Source organism: Camellia sinensis, chromosome 1 (assembly GCF_055761805.1).
Source record: "Camellia sinensis isolate YWXY chromosome 1, ASM5576180v1, whole genome shotgun sequence".
NCBI lineage: Eukaryota > Viridiplantae > Streptophyta > Magnoliopsida > Ericales > Theaceae > Camellia > Camellia sinensis.
Window position 1 is genome coordinate 157,304,712 of NC_138961.1, and position 11,263 is coordinate 157,315,974.

An 11,263-nucleotide genomic window follows, 5' to 3' on the forward strand; every position below is an offset into this window, starting at 1 on the left:
CACTGATCTCAAGCCCGATCTTCCAGCAGAGTAGTGAAACAGATTTTTTTGGATGTACGGTGTATGTATTTTTCTTCACTAATTTTTTTTTGGATGTACGGTGTAGTGAAACAGATCTTCACTGATCTGTAATTTTTTTCCATTCCCGATCTTCCACTGATCTCAGAGTAGTTAATCCAAAAATTAAGGAAGATTTTTGTTTATTAGGTGGCCGATTTTTGTGTTTGGATTGGATGCCTTTACGATAAGGCCACGTTTGGTTGCCTTGAAATAGGAAAGATACGTGGGATCAATCAGATTGTTTTGTTGCAGGATAATTAGGATTAAAAGGATTGGGAGTGGAAATTACGTGCGTGCGTGGTGGATAGTTCAATCTAATCTTTGGGTTTCTTTCTAATGTAGAGATGCCTGATCTCCCTTTGTTGATCTGTGGGCTTGAGATCAGTGTAGAGATGCCCGATCTTCCTTAATTTTTGTTTTCATTTCATTCATCTCTACCCCAATCTTCTTAAACAGATTGACTAGTTTTTTAATTCATCAATTCTATTTTTTGTGAATTAATCAGTTTTTTTTTTCTGTGAATCTGTTTGATGAATCTGTAATTTTTTTGGATTTGGATTTGTTTGAATTTGTTTGATGAATCTGTTTGATGAATCTATGAATCTGTAATTTTTTTGGAATTTTTTTTTTTTGTGAATCTGTTTGATGAATCAAATTGACAAACAGATAATAAATTTTTTCTGTGAATTGTGAATCTGTTTGATGAATTGGCTGAGTTGGCATGGAGGGAGTGAGGGAGGGAGGGAAACCGTTGGTTTTGGCTGAGTTGGCATGAATGGCAGCTGCCAAAGCTTGTGTCAAATTTGACACAAGTTTTGGTATTTCTCAAATTTAGCAGTTGCTATGTTTTGCCATTGGAGTATCAAAATTCAATGGCAGCTGCTATATATAGCAATGGCAGCTCCAATGGCAAACCATTGGAGATGCTCTTAGTTGTCATTTCTGAACAAATAAGAACTACTCTTTAGTCAAGGCTAAACACTTTGATTTCTATTACAGAAAACCAAACCAAATTTCAAATTTACAAGCAATTTAAAAATTGCTACAACCAAATACATGCATATAAAATGCTACTAATAAAACAAGCAAATAAAACTTGCTACCACAAATTGATAAACAAACCAACTAAATCTCAAGCAAAACATGCTTCAAATATTTAAATAAAATAGCCAATCCATAAGGATTCTATTTAGTTCAAAAGCCTTTCCATGCTTAGGTATTCCTATTCAACACAAAAGTTAGTAGTCCAAACATTTTTTGTTTTTTACATCCCAAATACTATTCATTTGATTTTGTATTTGTTTTTCCATTCCCTTTCGCATTGGTATGTCTACAAAGAAAGTTAGTAGCAAACTACAACAAAATACAAATAAATAATCTAAGCAAAAAATAAATATAATAAATAATAGAAACCATCTAGCCAACTATTTATAAAATTAACCAATGAATTAAAATGCCAATTTAATTAAAACTTTAAAAAAAAGTTCAATACTCATGAGTTATGAATGAAATTAATTCATAATAAACATTTAAACTAATAACTCTAAATAAATAAGTTAAATTCAAAGTTAATGCACCCAATTAAATAATTTAGATTAATGCACCCAATTAGATAATAGATTAATGCACCCAAATAAATTCAAATTAATGCACCCAATTAAATAATTCACATTAATGCACCCAATTAGATAATTTAGATTAATGCACCCAAATAAATTCAAATTAATGCACCCAATTAAATTATTTAGATTAATGCACCCAATTAAATAATTCACATCAATGCACCCAATTAGATAATTTAGATTAATGCACCAAATTAATTCAAATTAATTATGTACACAATTCATAAAAATTCTATAACTCTAAATATATTAAACTAAAATTAATAGGAAAGAGTTACAAACCAATAACCATTTAGCAATTAACATATGCAAATAATTCTAAAAATATTAAATTATGTAATCTAGTCTAAAAAATAATAAGCATGTAACAAATTAAAACTAGAATAGAATTAATGTAACAACCCAGATTTTTAATTGTTATGTAGAATTTATACTAATATTATTTAATCTCAGTTCGGAAAATATATAATTTATTATATATTATTATGTGTAATTTTATAAAATAATATAATTATTAAAAGTTTAGGGGTCAAAATATAAATAATAATAATATAGATAATACAAATAATAATAATAATGGGTGTGGTATTAAAATAAATAATTAATTTCTGTTAGTATAAGATAAAGTGTAATTTAATTAGAAATTAAATTATTTATATAATTATATAAAAATATTGGATTAAAGGATAATTATCTTAAATATTTATTTAGGATAAGATTGAATCCCTATGTAGTTATGACGAATCTGGAGGGAGGGAGATGGCTCGGCCACGTGTTGGCCGATGAATGGCGTCGGCTCCCTATATATAGGGAGAGTGATCAATCTGGAGAAGGAAAAGGGAAGAAGAAAAGGAAAAGAAAAGAAAGAAGAAAAGAAAAAGAAAGAAAGAAAGAAAGAGAGGAATGAAGGAAAGAATAGTGGAAGGTAAAAGGGTCTTTGATAGTGGAAAGAAAGAGTAAGGTATTAAAGTTAAGTTGAGTTATATTATATCTTGAGTTACCAAAATATATTTTACGTATGTTTTGATTTACCAAAATCTATTTTATAAAAGTTATGTTTTATTAATATGTTTATAAAAGTTATGTTTTATAAAGGTTTCAGTTACGTGGTTTTATTTCTGTACCCTATTTGCTTAAAAGGAAATCCATGGATATGTTGTTTTGCTTTTAAAGAATATTTGGTTATGACCTTATATGAAAATATATTTTGTGAGTACCATCACGGGAGTCTCATGCCTTGGGAGACTTAAATAACCATTTTCTTAGTGAGTCCCATGTCTTGAGGGACTTAAATAACCATTGGCTTAGTGAGTCTCATACCTTGGGACTTAAATAACCATGGGTTTAATGATTGACCACTTTGTGGTCTAGTGTTTGTCGTAGATCCATTGACCAGTGTAGTGCTTGGCACTTAGTGATGTACCGTGGTTATGGTTGTATAGTGATTTCCGTATTACATGTTATATATCAAATGATTTCAGTATTATGCATGTTATGTATAAGCTCTTTTTGGCCTAACTAATTATCCATGGTGAATTTTATGCCTTATACTCTTGGTATAATATTTCTCACTCTGCCATGAGCTTATAGTTTTTTACCACTTTCAGGTGACATGTCGGGATCAGCGTGTGGAGTAGGCACAAAGCACTTTTATTGATGTATTTTTTTTAAAAGTAAATATCGGCCTTTTTGGCCAATACATTTTGTAATAAAAATAGACGCTCCAATGATTATTTTAGTACCCTTATTTAAATATTTCTTCCGCTTGTGTTTATTAATTTGTTTAAAGATTTGGTCGGAGGCAACCTCGGTTACTGGCCATCACGATGCTTAACCCTTGGATACGGGGAGCTGGTCGTGACAATTAGCATGTCAAAATTGCAACATCCATAAATTATATTTTATAACCTTAAAATTCATGCAAATTATGATAGAGAATTCTAACTAAACTAAGAAATTAGAGAGTACCATTGCATAATTTACAATCATTGAAATAGTGAGCAATTCCGCAACAATTCCTAGTAACATTATACAAAGCTAACCTAATAGTCTATATAAATCTATTTGATCAATTTCATAGAAAATTTATATAAAATCTGTTTTAAGCTTGTTGTTCAAATTGTGAAATTAAATAAATAGATTTATGAAGAAATCAAATTATATGCCAAGAACATATACTGATAATTACAATTAAATTTCAACAGAAATACACAAAACAATAAAAGGGTAAAAAGGCGAAACCGAAACCTGCACGGAAGCAGTTTCCTTAAAATAGATTTCGCCGCCTCACGGGTCAAGTGCTTGAGCAAACCCGGCGTCTGTCTCCCAAGATACGACGGTCAAAACCAGTTACGGCAGAAGCACTTTCTGTCTAGTTTAGCGAACAAGAACAGTGGCAGCACTCTCTCAATGTAAGAACTTTCTGGCAAACTGACTTGTAAAATGGAAACAAAAAATTTTCTATATTGAAACTTGATAGGAGGGTCTCAATTTATACATCTAAAGGGAAGAAAAGAAGTGCCTCCAGCCTTTAAGGCTGGTCATTAAAACACCAAGCATCCATAACCCTTTTCCAAAAATATAAAAGTTTGGATGTCCAAAGGATTCACACCCTTTAGCCAAGAAAAATGATTTAAATACTCTTTAAAATCTTATTCATGAATCTAATATCATGAGGCAATTTCTTATTTAAAACCCAATGATTTTTGGCTCACTTGGACTTAACACAACAAAAGGTTGAGACCCACTTTAATATTTAATTAAAGTCACCACACTTTAATAATAAATTAAAGTCACCAAAAATCATTTTTTCCAACAGTACTTTCATGTTAAAACTTAATATCTGATATACATGTATTCTTATGTTTCTTGTGTGTATCTTTCGTTTATAGAAAACGTAGGATTATATAGGTAAAAATCTTCGAAAAATTAACACATAACAGATAATCATAACAAAATTACAATAATAATAATAATATCCTTGTAACCAAAATATTTAAAACCAATATTAATTTTAATAACAGTTAAAATTAAATAAAAATAATTAATTTTATTTTTATTAAAACTCCAACAAAGTGCAAGTGCTATATAGCTTTAAGATTCACTGAACAATTGATGTAATGTAACTAAAAACAAAGTGAACCATCTAGCACTGATTGACCCTCTCCACATGTGACCCATCGTGATACCTCTATTTATAACATGTTCTTTGTTCTTTCTTAATGTCTAAGTTTACCTCTCCTAGGCTTTACCAACAAAAGTTTATCACTTTTTAGAATCAAGCTCTTTATTTTAATAATTTCTCCTTTTAAATATCTTTTGTCATATTATACCCTTTTAGAAATGTTGTTTATCATTATATTTTACTTCAATTTTTATGTATATTTATATAATAAATATCATGTATGTGTATATATGGGGTATTTTATATTTAAAAAATGATGAACTCACGGTCAAATAAAAGTCACATAACGAACGAAATGTTTTAATAAAAATATTTAAGTAATATATAACCCTATAGCTTTACTTACATGGATCAATTCTGGGATGTTTATAAACTTATAGCACATAATTATACTCAACAATTATACTTAACAAAACACTAGTGTAAGTTCTTAAATGGTTCTAGCATTATTGTTCATCCAAATAATAAATTTAAATTTTTTAAATGTCCAAAAAAAAGTTAAAAGAAAAAATAATAATATTGCAATAAGACATATTTGTATACCACATTATGTTTAACATTTCATATATAGCATAATTATATTACTTGAATGAGTGTTATCACTCATTTTTATTACCAATATATATATAATGCATTAGTAGCGGTTCAAGAAATTTTGAGGTTCAAACCCACCATTAAAATGGGTTTATTTTATTTTATTTAGTCTTTGAACAATTGATGTCTTTAATAATAATTTTTTTTTAATCTAAAAACATAAAATAATGAGAATTTTTTAGATTTTTTTGATAGACCTTAGGCGATGCTCTAGGTGGCCTTAGTTTTTTTTTTTGAACCAGTAGGTGGCCTTAGTTGAGCCACTTGTCCAGTGCTTACACATCACTTAGTAAACTTATGGTATATAAATGTTATCATCAAAATATTTTTGAAAGAAAAATAATTACATTAAACAATGATCTTGATAATTTGTTAAAAAAATTGTTCATCTTATTATAGAGTAAAAACTCAAAATTCAACATTGTTCATCTTATCATTCGACATTTGAATATATATATATATATACATATATAAGTATTTAGTCAGACTAAAATAGTTTTCATGCCATGCATGGCTTAACGCTTAATAATGATATATATGTATATATAACGAATTCAATTATGAAAAAAGAAAAATTCAGTTCCCCTCATTATGGTCTCTCTCTCATCTATTTTTATGATTTAAATTGTTTGTAAATATATTATTCATACAAAAATATAAGTTGATTTGACATTGATAATCATTTGATTACGTCCTTCATTGGATCAGATTATAACACATTTTGAAGATAGACAGACGGTCTTTATAGTCTTCAATCATAACTTATTGAGATATTTGTGACTTACCATAGAATTTCCATTAAATATAATTTCTAAAAGTAATATTAAAAAGGAAAAAGTAAAAGAAAAAAAATGAAATTTTAAGCAATTGATCGAAGCCTTAATTGAGGTGAGTGAGAGATATAAGATAGATAAGCCCACGTCAACGTTCGAAGCAAACGTTATTGCATCCCCACCAATAACACAAGACTACGTACTCTCTCTCTCTCTCTCTCTCTCTCTCTCTCTAGCCATGGCAACAACACTGTGCTCTCTTCTCTCACTCCTTACCTTCCTTCTTTCTCTCTTCACTCCTTCACATTCCTCCATAGACTCTTTCGTCTATAGTGGGTGCTCACAGATCAAATACTCACCAAACTCACCCTACGAGTCAAACCTCAACTCACTCCTCACCTCCCTAGTCAACTCAGCCACCTACTCACCCTACAACAAGTACACCATCATGGGCTCGAGCCCACAAGACGTTGTCTTCGGCCTCTACCAATGCAGAGGCGACCTAGCCATGCCTGACTGCGCCACCTGCGTAGCTCGCTCAGTGAGTCAACTCGGCACGTTGTGCCCCGAGAATTGTGGTGGGACTGTACAGTTACAAGGGTGCTTTGTCAAATATGATAACACTACCTTTCTTGGAGTGGAGGACAAGACGGTGTTGTTGAAGAAATGTGGACCGTCCACTGGGTATGATACGGAAGTTATGGGCCGTCGAGATGCGGTGTTTGCCAGCATGGCAGGAGCTGGTGGGCCCTACAGGGTTGGTGGGGCAGGGGATGTGCAGGGTGTGGCGCAGTGTGTTGGGGATTTGAGTGCGAATGGGTGTCAGGATTGTTTATCGGAGGCGATCGGACGGTTGAAGAGCGATTGTGGGACCGCAGTTTATGGTGACATGTTCTTGGCCAAGTGTTATGTTCGGTACTCAACAAGTGGGGCTCATAGTGACTCCAAATCCAACGGTAAGCACTTGTACAATTCAAAGATGGTTTCTCTTTTATTGGTGGTTGAGTTTGGTGTAGGTTTATTTTAGGCTTATTTCTGTAATTTAAATCATTTATTTTGTATAATTTGTTATGAAAATAATTCATGTAAAATATTAGATTAATCGAATATGAGTAATTGTATTTACAGATTACATTTGTATTATAAAATCAAGTAATAAATATGATTTTGAGAATAGACTATTTATTTTTTGTAATATAAATGTAATTCGATGATCTAACTATTGATATCTTATTAATTTTACTTTTTGCATCACTGTTCTTTTTAATGAATCATATAAAATGAACTATTCAAATTATTCAAAATAGACTCCAAAATGAATCTATTGAACCCAACAGTATCTCTTTAATTAGATCGCCAATTGAAGAGGAACTCAACCCCTATTTTTTTTCCCCTAATCCTAGGGTAGCTTAAGAAAAATATCTTCTTTTTAATATATAATTTTAATTTTTTCAGACCCATTACTAATATTTTTTTTTTTGTTAAAAACAATGAAAATAAAGTAATTTAAAAAAAAAAAACAATACTTATAATAACAAATAGGCCCTTATTTTTTGCTACACCAAACTTCACTTTGATTTTCATTGTTATTAAGCCATCTTTAAATTTTAATTTTGGTTTAATTTTAGTTAAGTCAATGTGATTTTACTCACAATAGATAGTAGAAATTCTTTTTTTTTTTTTTTTAATTCAATAGTTGACATTTAAAAATAAAAAATAAAAAATAAAAAATAAAAAATCCAGCATTGGGCTTTCTAAAAAGAAACTTATATATCTTACACCTAAAATTCAAGTTAAACTAATTTCACCCGAACTATCATTTCTTTATCTCACCCAATATATTGGGGGCGTCTAATAATCCCCATTTATTTGTTCACTTCTTTAAATCCCACCATCCACTGTGCTCTCCACCTTCTCTTGCTTTGGACTCAAATCATAATTCTAATCATACACATTTCTTTAGACCACCACCCTTGTGACCACAATACATGCTTTCATTTATAGGGTTAGGTTTTTGTCAAATTCAAATCTCAACTTAAAAGAATTTGAGTCACGGATTCTGTTTCGATAATCCAAATCTTTCATAGTTTTATGTCATTATCTTTCTAATATTTCATAGTTTTTTCTACTTTTGATTTTCTCAATTGCAGGTTCCTCTCATAAGGAAAGTGAGAAGACATTTGCTATTATCATTGGATTATTAGTTGGGATAGCACTACTCATCATTTTCTTAACTTTCATGAGAAATTTGTTTGGATGGAATGGTACAAAAACTTCACCTTCTTCTCTTTTTTTTTCTTTTTTTTTTCACTTTATTTAAAAAAATCAAATCCCATGGATTCTATTTTGCTTTCTTTTGCTTTTTGCAGGTAAATAAAGTGCAAAGATTACCCATCTTTTTTATGATAATTTTCTTTTGGTAGCACTTGTGCATTACTTTTCTCTTCGTGTCGTCAACAACTTGTCTTTTCTCTCTTTTACCCCTTTTTGGAATTTCTTCTTTATATTCATCCCCAAAAGGAGATTGTGAAGGAAAGATGGAAAGATGCCTCTAAAACAAAAGCAATTCAAAAGGAGGGGAAAAGAGGCTAAGATTCCACTCTGGCCTCCACTTAACAAAGTTGTGTTGCCTAATGTGAAGAGATGGCATATTTCTTTTGTGAAGGTGTGGGATGGAGATTCCATTTTAAGATGTTTATATGTTGGTGTTCTTGATGGTGTTCTATACAAGTATTCTTTATTTTCAGTTTCTTTTTTCTTTTCTTTTTTTTATATACTATTTGTACTGTTATTCTTAACATTTGTACATGAAAGAACTGGGTTGGGGAGTTGAACTAGTGCAACTAGAGCTTTCAATCATGAATAGAAATCGTCTAACTAAAGACTTTATTTAAAATAAGCATATGATTGGAAAATAATAAGTTGGTTTCGTCCTTAATTCAAGAATTGCAAAGGATCTGGAAATGTTTTACAGAAAACGTATTTTCACACCTTAATAAAAATCCTACGAATAAATAAAACGCCCGGAGAGCACTCAAATATCTCATCTATCTTGCTCTAATTTTGTGGGACACATCCTCGAATTAATAATTAATAACAATCTGAATACCAGTTAATAAAACAGTTACATCATTTCCTAGTTATTGATCACTTGGGTTTTTATTTTTTATTTTTTATTTTTTATTTTAATGCTACTGGGAGAGAATAAAGGATTTGTTTCCAGCTTCTAATAAAATATCACACCAAGATTACCATTAATGTCGACACATAACTCCATCAATCTCATAAGGCACAAGCACATCACATAGGAAATTATTTTAAAAATTATTGACTGAAACTGAACTACATACACTTCTCCTCTGTAGAATCAGATCAAGGTTATTATAGCCTTAAAATTATACTAATGAATTTCTCAATTTCAACAAACATGCACATATAGTCAAATTTCAAACTAAAATAACATATTTTTAGTTCTTCCTAATTTGAATCGTGCATGACTTCTTATCACTCCTCCTTTATTTTTGCTTTTATTAGTCAATAATATAGATGAGATATGTAGTGGATTACATGTTAGCATCCTGTGATTAAATTTAAAGATCTCTCTCTCTCTCTCTCTCTCTCTCTCTCTCCCTCCAGAATGTAAAGAAGAATTATGCAGTATATACTGTCATCCATTTTCCAGAACTTTTGATGATATTGCTGATAGAACTAGGAGTTCATTAAAACAAACAATTAATTGTTTAAAATTTAAAGGGCTCACATGATTATAATATGTAGTAGCTGTGGATGACAACCTCAATGGAAAGAATAATTTGTGCTCAATAGAATAAAACATGATCCGAGATAGAATCTTCATCCCCACAGATGTAAAGTTCTGTAATGCCTATATAATTAATTGATATTGCATTGCATCTTTTGGGTTTTGACAGTAGGAATTTATTTTTAATTAGGCTGCTATTGATTATATTTTGTTTGGAAACGATCCAATTTGAATCTCTGATCACATCCAACTTTATTGCTCCTAGTTCTAAGATTGTTTTCAATTCGACTATGCAAGCCTTATACTCTCATTGATTATTGGACACTCAGAATCAAAGTATGAAAGCTAGGGGGTTCGGACCTCAAGTTGAGAGGGATTCTATGCTGTACAATCTCATGATCAATTCCAAACATGTCTTCGTAGGATTCTGCAAAAATATTTAAAAGCAAAAGGTAGTACATATAGGGATTCTTGTTTATCATTCAGTCAATTACGGTGGTAATTTGATGAGGCATGGAAGAACAATCCATGTAGTCATTTTGACTTAGATTTTGAAGATAACAAATGTTTCAAAAGTGTGCTTGTGACTTTTCATGCATGCATTGCTGGTTTCAACTATTGTCGGTCATTGTTGTTTCTTGATGAAACCTTTTTGAAAAAACGATACAAAGGAGTTATGTTTGCTGCGATAGGGAAAGATAGGAATGAATATAATTGTAAATATATCTAATTTTATCTAAGTATGTGAATTTTCTATAGATGTGGGAATTGAGTGAATATTCTATTTTTGTGGTTATGTTTTGTGAATTTTCTCTAGATATGACCACTATGTGAATTTCTTCTAGATTTGGCCACTGTGTGAGTTTTCTCTAAATGTGGCTACTTTGTGAATTTTCTTTGGATTTAACCACTGTATGAATTTTCTCTGGATGTTGCCACTATTTTCTCTAGATTTGGTCACTATGTGAATTTTCTTTCGATTTTAGCATTGTGTGAAATTTCTCTGGTTGTTTATTGTGCAAATTTTCTCTACATGTGTATATCTAATATACTTGTTTCTATTTGTTTTGTAGGGTTTTTTCTTATAGTTTTTGTCATTGTTGATGCTGAGAATAAAGACAATTGATGTTGGTTCCTTGAACATTTATATGAATTATTGTCATCATAGAGGTTTATAAGTTTTATATCGGATCGACATTGTGGTATTGTGGAAGGAATTGTTAGGTTTTTCCCTAATTGCTATCATATATTTTGTCTTAAACATCTAAAC

The 11,263-nt window shown here is 30.6% G+C and overlaps 1 protein-coding gene across 1 annotated transcript; it reads left to right on the forward strand.

The window, feature by feature from the left end:
- The first annotated feature begins 6,351 nt into the window (after positions 1–6,351).
- Positions 6,352–9,074, forward strand: LOC145798785 (plasmodesmata-located protein 7-like). Its single transcript, XM_082887759.1, has 3 exons — positions 6,352–7,189; positions 8,384–8,497; positions 8,603–9,074. The coding sequence occupies exons 1-3, from the start codon at positions 6,472–6,474 to the stop codon at positions 8,608–8,610; spliced, it is 840 nt and encodes a 279-aa protein (XP_082743885.1). The 5' UTR covers positions 6,352–6,471; the 3' UTR covers positions 8,611–9,074.
- The last annotated feature ends 2,189 nt before the right edge of the window (positions 9,075–11,263 follow it).